At 41.2% G+C, this 24,558-nt stretch overlaps 1 protein-coding gene across 2 annotated transcripts in view; it reads left to right on the top strand.

Annotated features, from left to right (window-relative positions):
- SMYD3 (SET and MYND domain containing 3) overlaps positions 1 to 24,558 on the top strand; it is a 743,226-nt gene that overhangs the window by 545,196 nt on the left and 173,472 nt on the right. For both annotated transcript variants that reach the window (XM_025385514.1, XM_025385504.1), the window contains 2 exons: positions 18,261 to 18,328; positions 20,223 to 20,325. In XM_025385514.1, the coding sequence (XP_025241299.1) occupies positions 18,261 to 18,328; positions 20,223 to 20,325 (171 nt within the window). The remainder of the gene's footprint in view (positions 1 to 18,260; positions 18,329 to 20,222; positions 20,326 to 24,558) is intronic.

The following is a 24,558-nucleotide window of genomic DNA, read 5'->3' as shown; positions in this document are numbered from 1 at the left end:
CAGGCACATTTAACACATTTTACCCCACATAAAGCAACTGAATCCCTGATGTTTTAAAATACGGTGACATGGGATGGCAGAAGGCATTCACGAAACAGGAAACAATTGAGTTCATTTTGAGGGATGTGGAGGAGGACGGGGTGGGAGGGAAGCCTCCTTTTCTATTCTGTCTCTGGTTGTACCATGTATGAATTCCTGCAAATACTGTGGCATTCACATGACGGACTGCCAAGGCTTCATTTTCTCTTTCTTCCTTTAGCTACTTGCTCTTTTGTAGCTGATTTACCTTTGTGGGCTGCATTAGGAGAGAATATCCCTCTCTCTGTGGCAGTAATTTGGGAATGGCGGCTGGCTGTAGTTAGACAATGGGAGAGTGGAAAATTCAAAGGCCATCCATTTTACTTTACGCTTCCCCGCTGGTCTTCAGTAATCCCCAGCAATTCTTCCTGTGGATGATCTGAGAGTACGTGGAGGCCAGCCCGCCTCCCAGGGCCACAGAAGAGCAGCAGACTCATTTGTTTCTAAATTGACCTGACAGATTCGATGCTACCCTGCATTATTGCAACTTGTGTTTTGACAGAGTGACTTAAAAAGAAATATGGCCAATAGTCAGGAAAATAATCTTTGGCTGAGGAAGGCTAAAATTTGTCAAAATTAGAGGGAAATGGGGAGTTTTTTACATTTTTGTTTTACTTGGGCAGTGAAATAATAGCAACATGATTTAAAAGGGACAATTTTTCCTCTTCCTAGTGCCTAGTGCTGTGCTTGGTACATAGTAGACCCTTAATGAATGAACAGATCTGTCCTTCTGATGGGTCTAGGGTCCGACACTGTGTTTCAGACCTGATGTTTAGCTTAACCCCCTCCCCCAATCTGCCTGTACGTACTTCCTTCATAACTGAGTTTTCTGCTAAGGTTATTTTGACAAACTAAATTTTGTTGATGCGTGAGAACATAGGACCATGTAGCCTTAGAAGAGTCTGTTGAGTTCTCTTATCCTTTCTTTCATGAAGATACTGTACTCACAGCTGCTTTGTGAGGGGATTGGAGAACTGGAAGAGGTGAGGTGAAGTGCTTCGAGATGTTAGTGGCGTGGGAACGTCAGATGTTCCTCTCATGGACAACATATGTGGGATTTAGTGTAAAGACCTGTGTTTGATAGAAAACAGTGTGTTGAGTGATTTTTCAGGTGGCCTCCACATGGGGTGGAGGAATGTGGTGGAGGAGAGCTTTGAGGACAAGTAGGTTTGGAACAGCTCTGAGACCATCTCTGCTCTCCTGTTCAGATTCTCTGTCGCTCTATTCACCTCTTCCTGTATCTCCTTTCTGGCTCTTCAGAGAAAAAAACCTAATTGTGGTATTTTAGGCAGTACTATCTTTAATATTGCTGTGCTGTTTCCTTTTTAAAATTTAACTGCTGGGGTACATGTGCAGGATGTTCAGGTTTGTTACATAGGTAAACGTGTGCCGTGGTGGTTTGCTGCAGCTGTCACTCCATCACCTAGGTATTAATCTAATCCCAGCATGCATTAGCTATTTATGCTGATATTCTTCCACCCCACAATCTGCTGACAGGCCCCAATGTGTGTTGCTCTCCTCCCTGTGTCCATGTGTTCTCAATGTTCAGCTCCCCCTTATAAGTGAGAACATGTGGTGGTTGGGTTTCTGTTCCTGCATTAGTTTGCTGAGGATATTGACTTCCCACTCCATCCATGTCCCTGCAAAGAACATGCTCTTGTTCCTTTTTATGACTGCATAGTATTCCATGGTGTATATGTACCATGATTTTTTAATCCAGTCTATTATTGATGGACATTTGAGTTAATTCCTTGTCTTTGCTATTGTGAATAGTGCTGCAATGAAAATAGACATGCACGTATCTTTATAGTATAATAATTTATATTCCTTTGGGTATATACCCAGTAATGAGATTGCTGGGTTAAATGGTATTTCTGGTTCTAGGCCTTTGAGGAATCGCCACACTCTTGCACAATGATTGAAGAAATTTACATTCCCACCAACCATATAAAAGCATTCCTATTTCTTTGCAGCCTTGCCAGCATCTGTTGTTTCTTGACTTTTTAATCACCATTCTGAGTGGGTGAGATGCTCATTGTGGCTTTGATTTGCATTTCTCTGATCAGTGATGTTGAGCTTTTTTTCATGTTTGTTGGCCACATAAATGTCTTCTTTTGAGAAGTGTCTGTTCATGTCCTTTGCCCATTTTTTAATGGAGCTTTTTGTTTTATTCTTTTAAATTTAAGTTCCTTGTAGACTCTGGACATTAGACCATTGTTAGATGGATAGATTGCAAAAATTTTCTTCCATTCTGTAGGCTGTTTGCTCTGATGACAGTTTCTTTTGCTGTGCAAAAGTTCTTTAATTAGATCCCATGGGTCCATTTTTGCTTTTGTTGCAATTGCTTTTGATGTTTTCTTCATGAAATCTTTGCCTATGCCTATGTCCTGAATGGTATTGTCGAGATTTTCTTCTGGGTTTTTTTTTTTTTTTATAGTTTTGGGTTTTACATTTAAGTCTTTAATCCATCTTGAGTTAATTTTTGTATAAGGTGTAAGGAAGGGGTCCAGTTTCAGTTTTCTGCATATGGCTGCCAGTTCCCCGAGCACCATTTTTTAAATAGGGAATCCTTTCTCCATTGCTTTTGTCAGGTTCGTTGAAGATCAGATGGTGGTAGATGTGCAGTCTTACTTCTGAGTTCTCTATTCTGTTCCATTAGTCTATGTGTCTGTTTTTGTACCGGTACCATGCTGTTTTAGTTATGGTACCCTTGTACTGTAGTTTTAAGTTTGGTAGCATGATGCCTCCAGCTTTGTTCTTTTTGCTTAGGATTGTCTTGGCTCTACAGGCTCTCTTTTGGTTCCGTATGGATTTTAAAAGTTTTTTCTAATTCTGTGAAGAATGTCAATGGTAGTTTAATGGGAATACATTGAATCTATAAATTACTTTGGGTAGTATGACTATTTTCATAATATTGATTTCTTCTATCTATGAGCATGGAATATTTTTTCATTTATTTATGTCCTCTGATTTCCTTGAATGGTGGTTTATCATTCTCCTTGAAGAGATTCTTCATTTTCCTTGTTAGTTGTATTCCTAAGTATTTTATTCTCTTTGTAGCAATTATGAATGGGAGTTCATTCATGATTTGGCTTTCTGCATGTCTGTTGGTGTATAGAAATGCTTGTGATTTTTGCACATTGATTTTTTTTTAATCCTGAGACTTTGCTGAAGTTGTTCATCAGCTTAAGAAGCTTTGGTCTTAGATGATGGGGTTTTCTCGGTATAGGATCATGTCTGCAAATAAAGACAATTTGACTTCCTCTCTTCCTATTTGAATACCCTTTATTTCTTTCTCTTGCCTTATTGCCCTGGTCAGAACTTCCAATACTGTCGTGAATAGGAGTGGTGAGAGAGGGCATCCTTGTGTTTTGCCAGTTTTCAAGAGGAATGCTTCTAGCTTTTGTCCATTCAGTATGACATTGGCTGTGGGTTTGTCATATATGGCTCTTATTATTTTGAGTTATGTTCCTTCAGTATCCAGTTTATTGAGGGGTTTTTTTTTTTTTTTTTGAGACGGAGTCTCGCTCTGTCACCCAGGCTAGAGTGCAGTGGCTGGATCTCAGCTCACTGCAAGCTCCTCCTTCCGGGTTCACACCATTCTCCTGCCTCAGCCTCCCAAGTAGCTGGGACTACAGGCGCCCGCCACCTCGCTCGGCTAGTTTTTTTGTATTTTTTAGTATAGACAGGGTTTCACCGGGTTAGCCAGGATGGTCTCGATCTCCTGACCTTGTGATCCGCCCGTCTCGGCCTCCCAAAGTGCTGGGATTACAGGCTTGAGCCACCGCGGCCGGCCTATTGAGGGTTTTTAACATGACGGGTGTTGAATTTTAACAAAGGCGTCTGCATCTATTGAGATAATCTTGTGGTTTTTGTCACTGGTTCTGTTTCTGTGATGAATTATGTTTACCAATGTGCAAATATTGAACCAGCTTTGCATCCCTGGGATGGAGCCTACTTGATCATGGGGGATACGTTTTTTGATGTGCTGCTGGATTTGGTTTGCCAGTATTTTATTGAGGATTTTCACATTGATGTTCATCAGGAGTATTGGCCTGAAGTTTTCTTTTTTTGTTGTATCTCTGCCAGGTTTTCGTGTCAGGATGATGCTAAAATGAGTTAGCGAGGAGTCCCTCCTTTTCAATTGTTTGGAATAGTTTCAGAAGAAATGGTACCAATTCCTCTTTGTACCTCTTGTAGAATTCTGCTGTCAATATGTCTGGTCCTAGGCTGCTTTTGGTTGGTAGGCTATTTATTACTTCCTCAACTTTGGAACATGTTACTGATTTATTCAGGGATTCTACTTCTTCCTGCTTGAGTCTTGGGAGGGTGTATGTGTCCAGGAATTTATTCATTTCTTCTAGATTTTCTAGTTTATGTGCATAGAGGTATTTATAGTAGTCTCTGATGATTGGTTGTATATCTGTGGGGTCAGTGGTGATATCCCCTTTATCATTTTTCATTGTCTATTTGATTCTTCTCCCTTTTTAAGTCTAGCCAGTGGCCTATTTTATTTTTTCAAAAAAAAAAAAAAAAAAAAACCCAGCCCCTGTGTTCGTTGATTTTTTTTTTAAGTGTGTGTGTGTGTGTCCGTGTGTGTCCTCAGTTCCTCTCTGATCTTGGTTATTTGTTGTCTTCTGCTAGCTTTGGGGTTTGTTTGCTCATGGTTCTCTAGTTCTTTTAGTTGTGATGTTAGGATGTCAATTTGAGGTCTTTCTAGCTTTTTGATATAGACTTTTAGTACCATAAATTTCCCTCTGAACACTGCTTTAGCTCTATCCCAGAGATTCTGGTACATAGTTTCTTTGTTCTCATTAGTTTCAAAGAACTTCTTCATTTCTCCCTCAATTTCATTATTTACCCAGGGGTCACTCAGGAGCACATTGTTCAATTTCCATGTAGTTGTGTAGTTGTGAGTGAGTTTCTTAATCTTGAGTTCTAATTTGATTGTGCTGTGGTCTGAGAGACGGTTATGATTTTAGTTATTTTGTACTTGCTGAGGAGTGTTTTACTTCCAATTAGTAAAACAATTAGAAGTGATAAATTTTTAGAGTAAGTGCCATGTGGCACAGAGAAGAATGTATATTCTGTTTTTGGGGGTTAGAGATTTTTATAGATATGTCAGGTCCACTTGATCCAGAGCTGAGTTCAGATCCTGAATAGCTTTGTTAATTTTCTGTCTCGATGATCTGGCTAATTCTGACAGTGGGGTGTTAAAGTCTCCCATTATTATTGTATGGGAGTCTAAATCTCTTTGTAGATCTCTAAGAACTTGTTTTATGAATCTGGGTGCTCCTGTATTGGGTGCATATATAGTTAGGATAGTTAGCTCTTCTTGTTTAATTGAACCCTTTACCATTATGTGATACCTTCTTTGTCTTTTTTGATGTTTGCTGGTTTAAAGTCTGTTTTGTTGAAAACTAGGATTGCAATGCCTGCTTTTTTTCTGCTTTCCATTTGCTTGGTAAATTTTTCTGTATCCCTTTATTTTGAGCTTGTGTGTGTCTTTGCACATGAGATGGGTCTCTTGAATACAGCACACTGATGGGTCTTGACTCTTTATCCAGCTTGCCATTCTGTGTCTTTTAATTGGGGCATTTAGTCCGTTTACATTTAAAGATAATACTGTTTTGTGTGAATTTGATCCTGTCATCATGATGCTAGCTGGTTATTTTGCAGACTTGTTGATATAGTTGCTTCATAGTGTCATTGATCTGTGTACTTCAGTGTGGTTTTGTAGTGGCTGGTAACAGTTTTTCCTTTCCATATTTAGTGCTTCCTTCAGGAGCTCTTGCAAGGTAGGCCTGGTGGTAACACATTTCCTCACCATTAGCTTGTGTGAAAAGGATTTTATTTCTCCTTCACTTATGGTGCCTAGTATGGCCAGTTATGGAATTCTGGGTTGGAAATTATTTTCTTTAAGAATATTGAGGCAGGGTGCAGTGGTTCATGCCTGTAATCCCAGCACTTTGGGAGGCTGAGGCAGGCAGATTACTTGAGATCAGGAGTTGGAGACCAGCCTGGTCAACATGGCGAAAACCTCTCTCTACTAAAAATACAAAAAAATTAGCTGGGCATGGTGGCATGCACCTATAATCTCAGCTATTCAGGAGGCTGAGGCAGGAGAATCACTTGTACCTGGGAGGCAGAGGTTGCAGTGAGCCGAGATTGTTCCACTGCTCTCCAACCTGGGCGACAGAGTGAGACTCTGTCTCAAAACAAAGAAACAAACAAAAACATTGAATATTGACCACGAATCTCTTCCGCCTTGTAGGGTTTCCACTGAGAGGTCTGCTGAAGAGGGCTTCCCTTTGTATGTGACCTGGCCTTTTTCTCTGGCTGCCCTTAACATTTTTTCTTTCATTTTGACCTTGGAGAATCTGATGATTATGAGTCTTGGCGTTGTTCTTCTCATGGAGTATCTTACTGGGGTTCCCTGGATTTTTTGAGTTTGAATGTTGGCCTGTCTTGGTAGGTTGGGCAAGTTCTCCTGGATGATACCCTGAGGTATGTTTTCCAACTTGGTTTTGTTCTCCCCGGCCCTTTCAGGTACCCCAATTAGTTGTAGATTTGGTCTTTTTATATAAACCAGTAGTTCTTGGAGGTTTCGTTCATTCCTTTTCATTCTTTTTTCTCTAATCTTGTCTGCCTTATTTCAGCAAGATAGTCTTCAAGCTCTGAATTCTTTCCTCCACTTGGTCTCCTCAGCTGTTGTTACATGTGGTTGCATTGTGAAGTTCTCATGTTATGTTTTTCAGCTCCATCAGGTCATTTATGTTCCTCTCTCAACTGGTTAGTCTGCTTAATAGCTCCTGTAATGTTTTATCAAGGTTCTTAGCCTCTTTGCATTGGGTTAGAACAAACTCCTTTAACTCAGTGAAGTTTGTTACTGCCCACCTTCTGAAACCTATTTTTGTCATTTCAAAACTCAGACTCTGCCTAGTTTTGTGCCCTTGCTGGAGAGATGTTGCAGTCATTTGAAGGAGAAGAGACACTCGGGCTTTTTGAGATTTCAGCATTTTTACTTTGATTATTTCTCATCTTTGTGGGCTTATCTACCTTCAGTCTTTGAGGCTGCTGACCTTTAGATGGGGTTTTTGTGGAGTCTTTTTTGTTGATGATGTTGGTGGTAGTGGTGCTTTCTGGTTTTTTGTTTTTTTAACAGTCAAGACCCTCTTCCGTAGGGCTGCTGTGGTTTGCAGGGGTCCACTCCAGACGATATTCACCTGGGTGCTTCCTGTACCTGGAGGTATCACCAGTGGAAGCTGCGGAATAGCAAAGATTGCTGCCTGCCCCTTCCTCTGGGAGCTTGCTCCCAGAGAGGCACTGACCTGATGCCAGCTAGAATGCTCCTGTAGCAGGTATCTGGTGACCCCAGTTCGGAGGTCTCACCCAGTCAGGAGGCACAGGATGAGGGACCTGTTTAAAGAAGCAGTGTGACTGCCCCTTGGCAGAGCAGGTACACTGCGCTGGGGGGAATTCCCCTTGTCCGGACTGCATGGACTCTTCAGAGCCAGCAGGCAGGAAAGACTAAGTCAGCTGAACAGAGAGACCATAGCTGCCCCTCCCCCCAGGGCTCTGTCCCGGGGAGATCAGAGTTCTGTCTGTAAACCCCTGGCTAGAATTGCTGAAATTCCTGGAGGGGAAGGTGAGGAGGGACGGATCTGCGACCCACCTAAAGAAACAGTCTGGCCATGAATTGCCATAGCTGCTATGCTCCACTGTGGAGAATCCCTCCCAGTCCAACCACCCATTCTCCCCGGCACCGACTGGAGCCACGGTGATTGTGCTGTCCCTCTCTCCTTCTTTTTCAGTGACATTAAGGCCTCCCACAGGAGAAGACTTTTGAACCTGGTCTTAAGGGACCAGTGGTATTTCAGTAGTTAGAGGAAGGAGGGGAGAACATTCTAAGTGGTGGGACTGTTCCACCTGGCGGAGACATGAAGATGTGAAGACAGGAAAATTGAGAGGAAAACATGAAAAGGCAGACACTAGAGAAGAGACTAGAAAAGTTGATGGGGACTAGATCTGGACCCAACAGTCAGCCCGTCTCCTCTAGGCCAGGGTTTGGCTATTTTTTTTTTTCCTGACATGGAGTCTTCCTCTGTCACCAGGCTGGAGTGCAGTGGCGCGATCTCAGCTCACTGCAACCTCTGCCTCCCGGGTTTCGGGTGATTCCCCTGCCTCAGCTTCCCATGTAGCTTGGACTACAGACACCTGCCACCACCATGCCTAGCTAATTTTTTGTATTTTAGTAGAGACAAGGTTTCACCATATTGGCCTGGCTGGTCTCGTGATCCACCCGCCTTGGCCTCCCAAAGTGTTGGGTTACAGGTGTGAGCCACCATGCCCGGCCTGTCTTATCTTTTTTAAACTGATACTTCTATAATGCTTTCTTAGTCAAGAGGGTCCCACTAACTAGCTAAGAAGAGTTTGTCAAACTGTATTTTCAGCAGTGTCCATCACAAAAGAAGATGTTTAATCTACTTTTCTAAATTACTTCTTTTGTTCACTTTTTTTTTTTTTTTTGGGAGATGGAGTCTCGCTGTCCCTGAGGCTGGAGTGCAGTGGTGTGATCTCGGCTCACTGTAACCTCCACCTCCTGGGTTCAGGTGATTCTGCCTCACCCTCCTGAGTAGCTGTGACTATAGGCTCAGGCCACCACACCTGGCTAATTTTTGTATTTTTAGTAGAGACAGGGTTTCACCATGTTGGCCAGGATGGTCTTGAACTCCTCTCTTTTCTTCACATTCTGATGAACTCTTGAGTCAGGAAAGGGGAGCTTTCCTTGCAAATTGCTGCAGGGACTCACTGAAGCGGTGTAGGGGCAGGATGCTGGTGTTTTAGCTACTTGCCAGCTCAGGAATCTGGTCAGGAAAGAGGCTGGGAACGATACTATTGATATATTCATGATAGTGACTAGTTGAACATGGTACCAGGAGAGAAGACAAATGATCAGATGATGTCCTCGCGTTGAACTCCCACCAGTGTGATTTGTGTATCTGGCCATCTATAAAAGTGTCTGGAAGAGGAGAGGGAAGAATTATGAGCTACCTCCAGACAAAGAGACAGTGGAGGGGTTGGAATGAAGCCATGATGAATTTCCTCTTTTATGTCTTTTTATATTTCCAAAAATAAAGGAGCATACCTGGAGAGATCAAAAGAGGGGCTGTCTGACCTCAGAGACGTATTTCTTGATGCCTCTGGACCACATCATTAAAGTTGTGACTTTCTCTCATCTGATCCATGTTTTTTGTTCTCTGGCCCCTGCCTACTAGGTTATTGGGCAGTATCCAGGGATGAGGCGTGCTTGGGCAACCAAGGAAGGATTGGCCCACTGAGGTGCTCCCCATCTAGGCTGCCACTGACTGCCAGAAACAGCCACGCACTAGTCCCCAAAATGCCTTCATGTGAGCCCACACAGCTTGTACACAAGTCATGCACACTTCACCTGCTGTCATGTGAAATACCTGCTTCTGGGTTTCACTCCCTGAGATGTCAGGCATCATCGGTATGACAAACCCTTGCCTGCCAAAAGTTCACCTGGAGAGAATATTCACCTTAATTTCTACATAGTGAAAGGAACCTCAGCACACACGGTATCTTTCATTTGGGGATTACATTAGGCAGTTGATTACTGTGCAGTCTTACCTTTCACGTGTAACATTTTTCTGTAGTTTTCTTTTCTCCATTAATTTGATGGAAAAACAGATAATTTGAGCCACACGCTGCCATATCTAATTCAACTTCAGTCAGGTGCTCTACAGCACCTAGCATACTTGATTTAGGAATTGAGTACTGGGACTGAGATTACAGTGAAGCGTCCTGGTACTGCTGGGGGTGGATTTCCACACCACTTACTTGGAAAGAGAATAATGAAACTACAGGATCATATAAGAGAATGTTTTGAAGATTTAAGCTGAACAAAGGAATCTTTAAGTGTGATACATGGGAGAAAGTTCAGTTCATTGTGAAACTTTTTGGAGTGGAGCACATCTAAATGAAATCGGTAGCAGAACAGAATGTGACTGCAGAGCTATAGAAATCTATAACGATGTCTTATAATAAATTATATAAGAATTTCATAGATTTCTGAACCTCAGGATGTGGGAGGAAAACAGAACAGTGAAAATGGTGTTGCTGAGCTTTGTACTTCTCTACGTATTGATGTTGCAGAGCTTTATACTTCTGTACATATTTGACAGACGTCGGTAGTAAGTGCTTGTTTCATCTGATGGCTTTAAGGAGGTGAAATGCCAGGTAACAGCTCAGGGAAGGAGCAGTGGACAAATTTGTGACTATTTTGCTTTCTCTTATGAAGGACAGTTGTTTATAAGTTCTGTTGTGAGTAAAGGTCTTAGAAAATGAAAATCTGTGTGGATTTTAGAAAGCAATCATGTTATCTAAAGGGGCTTCATTTGCTAACATTTGGCAGTTTGACTGTGGGAGAGACGTACAATAGCACAACTTTATGATTGCCATTCCTTGTGATATTGGCCTCGATATTGATTTTCGCCTTGACAAGTAATTGTTGAGTGTTTTGTGTGTCTAGCGTGGACTGCAGACTTACTTGTGGCCAGAACCTGAAATGGGACAGACACCATTGCAGTTGTGAAAACAAAAACAGTTGAACGTACCACAGTCTAGAAAGACAAATTCCCAAGTATGTTGTCATAGGTGATGGGATAAAGAACTTAAGTAATAATTTTTACTTGGCTTGTATTGTAAAGTAAATGTGTAAAATCTTTAATAATAATCATAGTATATAAAGACAAATTTTTAGTTTTCTCATTTATCATGTGAGATCACATGGTTTAACTTGCTGTAAATTAGTTTTGTAAAAACATGATTAACACAATTTTTTTTGCTGCAGGGAGAGACAGCCTCATTGGAGTGCAGTGGCATGATCATGGCTCACCGCAGCCTCGGCCTCCTGAGTAGCTGGACCTATAGGTGCATGGCACCATGCCCAGCTAATGTTTGCATTTTTTATAGAGACGGGGTTTTGCCGTGTTGCCCAAGCTGGTCTCAAACTTCTGGGCTCAAGCAATCCACTTGCCTTGGCCTCCCGAAGTACTGGGATTACAGGAGTGAGCCACTGCGCTTGGCCTTCATCAACACAGATTTTTAAATGAAGTACTTTTGCTTTGGACCTTAGGTTGCATATTGCTTTCATGAGCTGATGCTTACCATTCTTATAATTTACTCTTGAATAAATCAGCTAGATTATGTTTCATGATTTCTATGTCGTTTTTCTAGATTATAAGACAAGAAAGGTTTTAGGTAGCAAAGTGCAAGCACATTTCAAACAACACACTGGGGACTTTTGTAGTCTTCATGCCATCTGCAAAATGTAAGATGACGTATTCAAAGTATGTTCTTTTTCTAACATTTTTTCAAATGTTAGAGATGTCTTGAGATGTTCTATAAGAATTTCAACCCGATAAGTCATGATATAAAACATCTTGAGACAAATTTATGGAATTATCATTTTAGGTATTTTCCCTCGTTCAACATCTTTGCTTTCTGTCTTATTAAATTATTTAAATTTTTAATTGACAAATAATTGTATATATTTATAGAGTACAATGTGAATTTTTGGTAAATGTATACAAGGTGGAATGATTACATCAAGCTAATTTAGCATATCCCTTACCTCATGTCATTTTTTATGGTGAGGCATTTGAAATTTTTTCTCAAACTTTGAAATACATATACAGTTTATTAACTGTAGTCACCATGCTGTGCTCATCTCAAGAACTTATTCCTCCTGTGAAGAAGGTGAAAGTTTGCACGCTTTGACCAACATCTCCCCATTTCTCTCCCCAGCCCATGCCTCTGGTAACCACCATTATACTCTATTACTGTGAGTTTGACTTTTTAATATTCCACATATAAGTGAGATCATGGATTATTTCTTTTTGTATCTGGCTTAGTTCATTTAACATAATGTCCTCCAGGTTCATCCGTCTTGTTGCAAATGACAAATTTCCGTCTTTTTTAGGGCTGATGATTACTCCATTTGTGTATCTAGTCTACATTTTCTTTATCCATTTGTTGGACACTTAGGTTAATTCCATATCTTGGCTAATGTGAAAAATGCCACAATGTACATGAGAGTGGGAGCGCAGATATCTCTTATTTTACTTATTTTGGATGTATATTCAGAAATGGGGTTGCTTGATTATATGGCAGTTCTATTTTGAAGTTTTCAAGTAACTTCTGTACAGTTTTTCCTAATGGCTGGACTAACGTAGACTCCACCAGTGTGCATGAGTTTCCTTTTCTCCACACCCTCACCAACCACATCCTCACCAACATTTGTCTTCTGTCTTTTTGATGAAACAGGTATGAGGTGATATCTCATTATGATTTTATTTATATTTTCCTAATGATTGAGCATTTGGTGATATTGAGCATTTTCTCATGAATCTTTTGACCATTTGTCTGTCTTCTTTTGAGAAATGTCTACACAAATCCTTTGCCCATTTTAAAATTGGTTGATTTGTTTTCTTGATACTGTGTTGTTTGTGTTCCTTATATATTTTAGATATTAACCTCTTATCCATTATATGGTTTACAAATATTTTCTCCCACTCTGTGGGTTGTCTCTTTCTTGACCATTTCCTGTGCTATGCAGAAGCTTTTTCGTTTGATGCAACCCCATTTGTCTACGTTATGCTTTTGGGGTCATATCTCCTACTTGCTTCTGTCTTTAATCAGGGGTCCATTGGGTTTGCAAATGAAATAATGTGACTAAGAAACAATGGAAAACTCTATAATGTCAAACTGTGACAAGACGAGCAGTGTAGTGACGATGCAGCTTGGTGACTGAGCTGTGAGCATGGGCCTTTGCCCCCACAACTTTAAAGCATGCTCACTGGTAAAACACGAGACTCTCCAGCAACTTCCTGGTAAGTGTGGTCCTCGTTTCCATTATCGATTGTTTTTAATTGAAATTGGAACCGTTGCTGAAATCACCTGCACTCCGTAAACCTTCTGGAAACACTTTTATGGATCCTGGGATTTGCAAATCATCATTTGGGAAGTACAGCCTCTCCTCTCCTGAGCTGACCTCCCTCGCCAGCCCGGTTCTCTCTCCTGAGCTGACCTCCCTCGCCAGCCTGGTTCTCTCCTGCTGTTGTTCTGGTTTGGAGATTTCAAACCCTTTATCCTTAGGGTGAGCAAAAATTATAACTATGTGACCAAAAGAGGGAATGGGACAGGCAAGGCCTGAATTGAGTCCTGAAAGATGGATTAATATTTGCCATACAGATAGGAGGGACTGGGAGATACAATTTTTAATCTCTTAAGGTTTATGAGAAGATTTTGGAAAAAGTCTATACTTAATAACCCGTCATATTCTATGGGTAGAGAAAAATATACCCTGATTAAAATACTTATTATGCTTTTAAAGTTAGAGAAATATTAGTTCTAGGAATGGGGGGGCTGGGGAGCGGAGGCAATTATGTTGTGTAAAAACCTCTGCTTTTGGTTTTCATACCTGCCAACTCTTCCTCCTTCCAGTCTTTCTGTCCACAGAGTTTAATAAAACTCAGTGCATTAAACTCCATTTTGAAAATTCACATTTAGTCCCTCTAATTAGTAAACTTGATGTGCCTAAAGTCTAGTGTGCCAAGCATTGTGCTGAACATTTCAGAGGAGAAATTTTAAAGGAGATGCAGATTGTCTTGGAGGAGACCACTGGACAGTTGTGTTCAGACACGGAATTCCCTTCTTTTTAAATGTGCTTTAAAATTTATACGTATATTTGGAAATCGGAAGGATTATTTGAAATAGGCTGTGTAGAATTCAGTAATTGGGGGACGGGGTTGGGAAGTGGCTGGGTTCTTGAGTTATGGTGTAGAATTACTCAGCTCTAATTGGTGGTGAGTTTTCTTATGGCTGTTCTGATTTTTACCATTGCAAGATAATGGCATAGTAGTGATTTTCTCTTGTTTTGCAAATATCTCAGTTTAACTGCTGCTACAATACAAAGCCTTTAGTCCTAAGAATTTCAGGAAAAATGTGAAATTTGAATACATGGTAATACACTTATTTTATAAGGTTTCTGAGGTATTCACTTTATGTGTTGGTATTGATTTTGCTATTTGTGTCTAATCTACAGGGGAATTGTTAACCTCAGAACACAAATGTCAGTTTCTGTACCTAGACTCTGAACCAAATGACATAAGAATTTGGTTCACAGAACATTTTAAATTTCACTGTAGTTGTTTTTATAAAACACAGAGGCTCAATGGCAACTCACTAGATTTTTGTTGTCTAGAAAAACTATAATGTTGGATATGAAGGCTTTCAATTAGTTTAAAGGAAAAATTATGAAAAGTAAATATAACTTTACATGCAATAATAAAATAATTTAAATATGTGTTATAGTTTTAAGAAATGGTAAAAATTTCTAAAGTAATACTCAAGCTTAATTTTTAGAACAAATTCATTAACCCAGTTGCATTTATTTTTATTGAAATAGTACCATTAATATACTTTTCTAAATATTATCTTTTTGTGACATATGCATTCATTTACTGTTTTAACCTGTGCAGTTCCCTAAGAAAACTGTTTTCACAAAGAGAATACTTTGAAAAATGTTTAAACTTTTATTTCTGGGCTTTATTTCCATTCTTTTAATTATTGATATAAAGAGCAATTCCTTTCAAGTTACTGGGCACACATGGACATATTATCTACCTACTCTTTCATTAAAAAAAAAAAACAAAACCTGAGAGCTTCCGCATATCCACTGTTGCTCTCAGTTGTGTGTGTCAAAAATATTTCCTGTCAGGTTATTAATTGAGATAGTGCTGAATGGAACCAGCATTTTAAATAAAAGTGAGAGTAGGCAAAACACTAAACCTTCTGTATACTAGCCAAGAAAGACTAACACATAACACTCAGACTAGTATAGATGAAATCCAGGAGCTGTGGCTCGCTCCTGTAATCCCAGCATTTTGGGAGGCTGAGACGGGAGGACCACTTGAGGCCAGGAGTTCAAGGTCAGCCTGGGCAATACAGCAAGACTCCTCTCTCTACAAAAAGTTTTAAAAAATTAGTCAGGGGTGGTGGTGCTGGCCTGTGGTCCCAGTTACACCCCAGAGGCTGTGAGGGCGGATTGCTTGAGCTCAGGAGTTCGAGGCGGCAGTGAGCCATGATCGCACCACTGCACTCCAGCCTGGGTGACAGAATGAGACCTTATCTCTAAAAAAGAGAAATACTTTCTTTAGTGTCTTCTGTTTGCCAGGCTTTGTGCCAGGTACAGGACTAGAGTGATGAATGAAACACTATGTCTGCCCTGCAAGCATTTTACGATCTAGTTGTGTATGATGGCAAGTAAATGGGCAAATAATGATCCAGTATGATAAATGCTGCTAACGGGGTAAGCCATCTTAGAAAATCAGGAAAAGTTTCCCAGTGGAAGACAAGCAAGCTGACATTTCCCTTTGTTAGCTTTTCCTTCTTAAACATTCCATCAGAATCCATCAGAATAAACCAATGGAATAAAACTGATAAAGATTTTTTCCTATTTTGAAAAAAACCATTAATTTGCTTCATAGTTCAGGAAAAAACCATGCTGGTTTGATTCAGAAGTTAACAGATGAGATGTGTTTGACCTGGCTTTGTTGTTGGTGGATTACTTCGACTGAAGTTCTCATTATACTTTAAAATATGTGTTAAAACATATATCCCTCCCCAAATTATACACATTTGAAAATGTTTAAAATTTCAAAAATTAAACATAGGAGTTTTTGTCCTATATTTTTACCATCTCTTTTATACATAAGTATATATAGACAATATACTGTTGCTGCTTAATGCAAAATAGATGTCCTTAAAGCAATTTAGTACTCGTTTACAAATATGTATGTACAATTTTTCTCTTGATTTGAAACTGCAATTTTATCACATATTTAGAGGAAAAAAAAGCCAAATCTTGATACGTTGCACCAGATTTCATGTAAGAGCTGTTCGGAGCAGTGGAAGAGTCTCAAAGGACTCAACGTATTTTCATGCTTCGTGTTCTATCATGTAAACCTGATTTGAGAAGTTTGTCATCACTTTTTCCTCCACAGAAATTTTATAACAAGTCAGCATCCATTTGTAGTCTCTGGTTCATCTCAAATGTTTAGCCTCTTCTCCTTTTTCTGTTTTTTGATGACCTTTGTCATGTTTCATCCTAAATTTATATCTCTAGGCGCAAGGCCTCTTGTGAACTCCAATTGTTCGTTCTTAGTCTTTGCTTGGATTTCAAATGTAACCTAACCAAAACAGAACTGTTGGACTTCCCCTCAATTCCCTATAACCGAACTTGTTCCTGTTAAATTCTTCCTCATCTTAATAAATGGTAGCTATGATCTTCCACTTGTTCAGGCCAAAAACTCAGGCATTATCCTGACTTCTTTCATTACCCATATGCCGTCCTGCAGTGAGTCGTGTTGGCTGTGTCGCCCACCTCTCCCACCACTGACCTCCAAGCCACTGTTGTCCACCACCTGGGCTCCAGCAGTGACTTCCTAACCATTTTCTCCTCTTCCATTCACCTTTTAATGGCCCATTCTCTACACAACAGCCAGAACGATCCTTTGAAAGCAGAAGTCAGACTCCTTCACGCCTTGGCTCAAACTCCAGTGGCTTTCTGTCTCCTTCAGAGCAAAACCCAAACGTGGCGGTAGGGCCCTAAATGACCTCACTCCCTCTTTGAGCTCGTATTTTGCCCTCTACTTACCCACTCTGCCCTGGTCGCACTAGCCTCTTTGCTGTTCCCCTGTAACCACGGGCATTCCTAGCTTCGGGCCTTTACGCTTGGCCTTTCTCCTGATATGACCCTTTATCGCCTATAAATACACACGTTCATTTCAGCAGTCCCTTCAGGTCACTGCTTAAATGACAACTAATCCTAAAGAGCTTTCTTGACAACTTTTGTTCTCTGCAAGGACCTTGTTTCTCTCCTTGGTATTTATCTACAAGTGACATTTTTCTATCGTTGGGTTTTTTTTTTTTAATCTGTCTATTCAACTAGAACTTGAGCTCCACAGGGCCAGGGACTTTGGTTTTGTTCTTCACTGCTCTTTTCCTCGCACCTGTCTGAAGGGGTGACTATAGCCAGGATCTAGATATCCTGATTCTGGTCCAGTGTTCTTTCCATGGTTCTGTGTGACCTCATACATCAACCTTCTTTCACAAACGAGGTTTTTAAGTTCCTTGAGCACAGTGATTGTGTCTTTTACTGCTTTCGCTCCATCCCCGCGTAAGACATAGCACTGTGCCGTATACCCAGTGATGGGACTCCTAGTAAATGCCATGGCTTGACTAAATGACCTCCGGTGCTCCCTGTGGTCTTCATCAACATGTATCGCATTACAGGCTCACTCAGGATACTTTGCTTTTTTTTTTTTTTTTTTTTTTTTTTTGGAGACGGAGTCTCACTCTGTCGCCCAGGCTGGAGTGCAGTGGTGCGATCTTGGCTCACTGCAAGCTCCGCCTCCTGGGTTCACGCCATTCTCCTGCCTCAGTCTCCTGAGTAGCTGGGACCACAGGCGCCCGCCACCACGCCTGGCTACTTTTTTGTATTTTTAGTAGAGACGGGGTTTCACCGTGTTAGCCAGGATGATCTTGGTCTCCTGGCCTCGTGATTTGCCCGCCTTGGCCTCCCAAAGTGTTGGGATTACAGGTGTGAGCCACCGCGCCCAGCCAATACTTTGCTTTTTGTGGGAGTAAGAGACAAGTTGCCATTACTCAACAGATACACGGTGGCATTTGGAAACTGCATGCAGTTTGAGTGAAAAAATCATGATACTGTGTAGGAGTCTGGTTTTCAATAAATAGCTTATTTGTATTCTGAATTTCGAACATTTCATGTAACTGTAACTTTGGGTGTAGTGGATAATGATACTCAAATTAATGGTTTCGTGTTGGTTTAAGTCTGGTTTTTTTTTTTCCCCCCAGGAAGTTGGTATTTCTGCACTTAACCACCTCATGTTGTTAGGGGGAGTATATCCCAGATAAATTCTGTTGTAAATCAAAGAGCATCCATGATTGGCTTGGATCTTTCTTACGCAACTACTAAGATGCTCCTACATTTGATTTTGAAAAGTTTCATTCTCTTGGCTACGAAGTTTCTTAAGTGACTCTGGTAATATTGATGGTTTTCCCCCTTGTTTTTACAGGTGATCTGCAACTCTTTCACCATCTGTAATGCCGAGATGCAGGAAGTTGGTGTTGGCCTGTATCCTAGGTATGGTGTATGGTGCTTCATTTACTGGAAGACACACTTTCATTCCCACCCAAATCCCCAGCCCTTTAGAGGCAGTTACAAAGGCAGCTTCAGCAGCTTGTTCAAGAGCCAAGCTTAAAACTTAGCAATAAATTACAAAAAAAAAAAATGGAAAATGTTAAGTTTAAAGAAAAAATTTTATAATCCCACATTATATGCTGTGGTATTAACAAAGGGGCAGATCTCAGAACTAAATTCTTATTCTCAGGGGGACTTTGGGTGAAGAAGTTGAGGACGGTAGGTGCTAATTAGCCATCAGGCTGATTTTTGGTTGTTCCCCGATTTCCTGAGCTGAAGCACGTGATTGTTTCACCGGATTTGCCGTACGCATCAGTTGGGTTCATTCTGTCTTTCGCGCTGGCGTACTCTGAGCCCCTTCACTCAGGGGGGCAAGAAAACTCTGAGGCTTTGGCCCCTGAACGCGCTCTCCAGCCGTTGCTGAGCTGAACCTTCCCACTGAGCTATGAAACTGTCTTCCCACAAGCACTATAGTCACGCCCAGTTTCATTTTGTTTTTATGCCATAAGAGTCCAAATGCAAATTTAGACTTTCTAATAACTGTGAACTTAAGAATTCAGCCTTTTTTCTTATTTCTCACCATTGTGATTAACCGTAGGCCAGGTCTACTGGTAGGTGGTTCTCAAAAGGCAGCAGCATAGGATGATTCAAAGCGTGGGCTCTGAGTTCCGGCCCCGGTCCAAATTCCATCGCCACTTACTAGTTGTATGTCCTTGGGCAAGCCATTGAATTTCTGTGCTGCAGCCTCTTTACCGGTAAATGATCCTCATAAGATTGTTGTGAGGATGAAATGTGATGAACATGCTCAAATGCAAGAAAGTATTTCTACATATAAGTGCTCATTCTAGTTATTGTCAATTTCTCATAGCAGTTTAAATCCAGTGTGTTTCCCAGACGGTAAGAAATATACCTCCAAGGTAACAAAACGACTGGACCGTGGCCCAGGATGCATCAGGATGTAGTTGACAAAATAACATCAGCTCTCTATTTAGGAGCAAATACTCCTAATTATTCTTCAATGTGGATGTTCTAGCAAAGGCCATCATTTCTCCAAAGGAGCTCAACAAATGAGATCCTATGGGAAAGGTCAGTGGTATCTTGGCTGTTGCATCCCATTATGTCTGAGAGTATTTTTTTTCTTTTTCTTTTTCTTTTTCTTTTTTTTTTTTTCTTTCTTTCTTTTTTTTTTTTTTTTTTTTTGAGATGGAATCTCACTCTGTCACCCAGGCTGGAGTGCAATGGTGTCATCTTGGCTCACTGCAACCTCCACCTCCCGGGTTCAAGTGATTCTCCTGCCTCAGCCTCCTGAGTAACTGGGACTACAGGCATGTACCACCATGCCCGGCTAATTTTTTGTATTTTTAGTAGGGACAGGGTTTCGCCATGTTTAATCAGGCTGGTCTCAAACTGCTGACCTCAAATGATGCACCCACCTCGGCTTCCCAAAGTGCTGGGATTACAGATGTGAGCCACCGCACCCAGCCCTCTAAGTATTTCTTTGTGAGTCAGGTTTTTTCTGACCATGTTTGGCTGCTTTATTGACTGTTATCTAATCAATCAACTATGCCCCAGTCCCCAAAAAGGACTCAGAAAATTTTTTAATTATTAAATGATAGAATTCCCTAATTAGCCTGCATCTTGGGGAGAATTGTACTTCCTAGGAAGTGTGCGAGTGACATTTCTGTGAATGTACCCTGAATACTGAGTCCCTGGTGTCCCGTCAACCTTACCTGCTCCTGCCCCACAAAGGAAGGTATCTTTTACTCACTGCATTTGTTAGATTGAGTTGTTCGACTCTACCTGCTGAGCTGTGACAGTCTCCCCCTTTTTCTTCCAGTATCTCTTTGCTCAATCACAGCTGTGACCCCAACTGTTCCATTGTGTTCAATGGGCCCCACCTCTTACTGCGAGCCGTCCGGGACATCGAGGTGGGAGAGGAGGTAAGGAAACTCATGCTTCTCACCCTGGTCTTCTTTCCTATCAAAGACCGTCTCAGCTCGGCCCGTCCCTAAAACCGATTGTGCCTGAGGGGACAGCTTTCCATTGTCCTTCTGCCACTGAGGGTACTCAGAGTACAGTCAGCTCTCCCCAGCAGCCTATCCTTTCTTCTCCCAAATTACAAATGGGCTGATTTTTTAGTGGAGAAGTCACTGTATTTCTGGATGATGAATGTTCCTGTCCTGTGTGTGACAGTGAGGTGTCTGTGTGCGACAGAGGGTGTGTGTTTTATGCACACACAGGGAAGTCAGTTCCTGTCCTATGTGTGTGACAGAGAGGTGTCTGTGTGTGACAGAGGGTGTGTGTTTTATGAACACACGGGGAAGTCAGTTCCTCTCCTGTGTGTGTGACAGAGAGGTGTCTGTGTTTGACAGAGGGTGTGTGTTTTATGCACACACAGGGAAGTCATTAAATCTCCTCAGTGGCAACAGCTGGGCAGCCTCTCATATCCTTCCGTAGGCAGGGAGGGCATCCCAGTTTGTGAGTGGGGACCAGGACTTCTTTACCCGAAAGGCCACTGGTTACATTTTGAAGGTAATTCTGCATGTTCACTTTGTGTTAACAAGCAAACAGCTTATACTGTCTCAGGCTGACACTGGGACTTTTCAAACCGGCATCTCTGGGTGATCATTCCAGCAAAGGTGCAAAGGGGATGGAGGACAGGGAGGATGACCTCCAGCAGTGAACTGGCCTTGACCCTCCAGTTGGATAGACGGTGCAGCCAGCCTCCTCTGGTGAAGAACCTTCTCACAAGGCAGCTGCAACGGCCTGCTCCAGGGCTGTGACCTAAGACTGCACGGGTTTGCACAATGACTACCCGTGCTGAGTTCTGAGTTACAGATATTTACACGTTCCAGAACCCCGTTTCCTTCTCCTTTCCAATTTGCTAAAGTGGATCTTTATTGCAAGGAAAACAGTATCGAAAACTTTTATTGCATTTATGTAGCACTCAGCCAATAAAACTTAAACTCAGAGGTACCATATTTTATGTAGACAGGGATTTGGCTTTGACCAGATTCTCCCCAAACTGATTTTCAGTGGAATAAACCACTTCTTACACAACTACTTGCTAAATTTCTAGATTTTAGGACCAGTGAATGAAGTATACTGGGATATATGTCAGTGAGATGGAGAATTTGGTTTTTTCTCTTTTTTTTTTTTTTTCTGGGGCCACAAAGGACTTCAAGGCAGGTAAGAGATGAAACCACTATTTTTAGCAATATTCATTTTGGGGCTGAAGAGTGGCTGCTGCTGTTGTTGATGATGATCATGTTTTTGCAAATTTAAAAAACCAAGTAACCTGACAAAAGCAGTTAGAACTGGTTGGAATTTTCAGAAACAACAAAGAAAGTTTCTTATATTTTCCTAGGCTCGGCTGCCAGTCATTCTCCCATGGTTGCTTTTCACTTAGTTGAATAAAACTTTGTCTTTTGGTGCTGCTTTCACGTTTTCACATCTTTCTCTTTCCATCTCTGGAGCAACAAGCAAATCCTTCCTCTTGCCTAATACAAGACATTTCCACTCAGTGTAAAGCCCTTCAGACTCAGATATTTTCCCCTGTGGTACTTAGCAAGACATCTTCTCAACAAAAAGAAGGTTCTCCCCACAAGTCCTTCATATATACCAGCTTGTTAATAAACATTTCTGCATTCCATTTTGTAGGTCTTGCCGAACAATGTTTCCCCTGATTCATCGTCCTCTCTGTCCACTATGGCTATTTGTCTTATTATTATGCACCCTTTGAGACCCTTTGTTATGATTTAAATGTGTCCCCCAGATTCCATCTGTTGAAAACTTTATCCCCAAATTCTTGTTAATGGTTTGTGGAGGTGGAGTCTTTGGGAAGTAATTTGGATTAAACAAGGTTATCAGGGTGGGAACCCCATGATGGGATTGGTGGCTTTATAAGATAGAGGACACTCCTGCCACCTCCTCATGTGATCAGGCAGCAGGAAGGCCCTCCCCAGATGCCGGTGCCATGCTCTTGGCATCATACTTCCCGGCCTCCAGAACTGAGAAATGTATTTATAAAGTACCCAGTCTGTGGTATTCTGTTAAAACAACAGAAAATGGACTAAGATACCCTTTCAATCACCATCTCGTCTATGACTCTTTCCCTGATTTCCCATGTTAGAAGGAAGTTCTCCCTTACAGTGGTTATTAATACATCTTTGGCACGTTATTATGGCTCTTTTGGAGACCTCTCTATTTATGAGCTTTACGAGGATAGACAATTGTGTCTTATTTCTGTATCTCTTAGCACTTTGCCTTGCACCCAGGAGGCATTTGATAACTTTTTGTTGAATTGACTATTATATTGAGCTTACTCTTATGACCAGCGGTATTTCTTGTGGGGACGCTATTGCCATTTTGAATGGGACAGTTCTTCATTGTGTGGGATTGTTGCATCGTTGGAGAAGACTTGTGTCCTTGGCATGTGCTTAACTGATGCCTGTAGCCATCCCCCAACAACTAAAATATGTCCTGTGCCTTTCACACCGACCCCTTGGAGCAGAGGTAGGGGAGGGAGAGCCATGAGAAGAGACATTCTGAGGCATTGATTAAGGAGGGTAATTCCTATTTGTTGTACAAATATTAACTTTAAATTAATGAAGGAATAAATCTAGACATTTTGTGTTCCCAACACACAAAAATGGTGAATACGTCAGGTAATGGATAACCCAAATACCATGACTTGATCATTACACATCCTATGCATGTAACAAAATAGTACCTGGACCCCATAAATATGTATAAATATTATGTATTAACTTTTTTAAAGTTAAAATTCCTTGGGAAAAAAATTTAGACATGTTGATAATTTCATATCATGAACTTTGCATTTGGTTTTAGTGTTCATTAGGGCACCCACAGTTTTAATATGAGCTATTTGGGATCTGTGTGTCAGAATATAGGCTTCACAATGGAAGACTCAGCAGCAACTGAGGCAGAAGTTCCTCAATCTACATTTGTTGAGTAAATTAACAAGACTTCTTAAAGATAAAATAAGAGCTGGAATAGGGCTGGGCACCGTGGCTCATGCCTGTAATCCCAGCACTTTGGTAGGCCGAGGCAGGTGGATCACTTGAGGTCAGGAGTTTGCATTCAGCCTGGACAACATGGTGAAACCCTGTCTCTACTAAAAATATAAAAAATTACCCAGGCATGGTGGCGCACGCTTGTAATCCCAGCTACTCAGGAGGCTGAGGCAGGAGAATCGCTTGAACCCGGGAGGCAGAGGTTGCAGTGAGCCAAGATCACACCACTGCACTCCAGCCTGGGCAACAAGAGTGAAACTCCGTCTCAGAAAAAAAAAAAAAAAGCTGGAATAGAATCTCAGACATCTGTAAATGACTGGCAGTCCTCAGGGGTGTCCCATGGCTCCTGAAAGGAGGGGAATATGAAAGCCAGTCTACTGCCAGTTTAAGGTGGGAGCATTTCAAACCTCATACAAGGAGAGCTGGAAAATTGCCCAAGGTCTATGATAACAGAAGTTGCCATGGAAATTTCTTACCCCTTGTTTCTCTCTATATAAATCCATCCTTTGGACCCTCTTTGTGCAGTTTCCTTGCATCCAGCAACATTTATAATACTTTGCTGTTTAAGGCTCTCCATTGTAATGCGGAGTTATTGGGCCTTTTTTTTTTTTTTTGAGTTTGGATTTTTGTCTCCCCATTCAGCCACCTCCTAGAGAGAGATGTGTAATATCATTTAAGTCATGGCTCACTTGACTGGATTGCTGTTGGCTACCTTTTCAAGATTATCTTAAATATGAAATTCATTTGGTCTGATAGTTTTATAAAACATGAATCAGGGAGGAAAGCTGGGTAGTCCAAAGCAGTCTCATGGGAGTTGTGGTTAAAATAACTTGTAGCTGGTATGAATAATGCCATTGGCGCCAGCATTCTCTGGAGCCATATCAACTGGGAGAACTGTGATTGGAAGAAGGTGAACGCATTAGTGTCCCTAATGTCAGTCTTAGTCTGATGACTTTTGGGATTAAGACAGTCTGTTTCTTCTCTTAGTCATCTTATTTGCTAAACCATTAAATAAATTCACTGCGTGTTTACTCGATGTCAGGACTTGGGTAGCAGTTTTTAGAAACCTTCTCTAATACAAAGATTATTAAGACCCAGCCCTGCCTTCTAGAGTTCAAGGTATAGTTGAGGAAACTG

The sequence above is a fragment of the Theropithecus gelada genome, chromosome 1 (genome assembly GCF_003255815.1).
Source record: "Theropithecus gelada isolate Dixy chromosome 1, Tgel_1.0, whole genome shotgun sequence".
Classification (NCBI taxonomy): Eukaryota; Metazoa; Chordata; class Mammalia; order Primates; family Cercopithecidae; genus Theropithecus; species Theropithecus gelada.
Note: the sequence above shows the minus strand (reverse complement) of the source record. Positions and strands in the feature narration are given on the sequence as shown.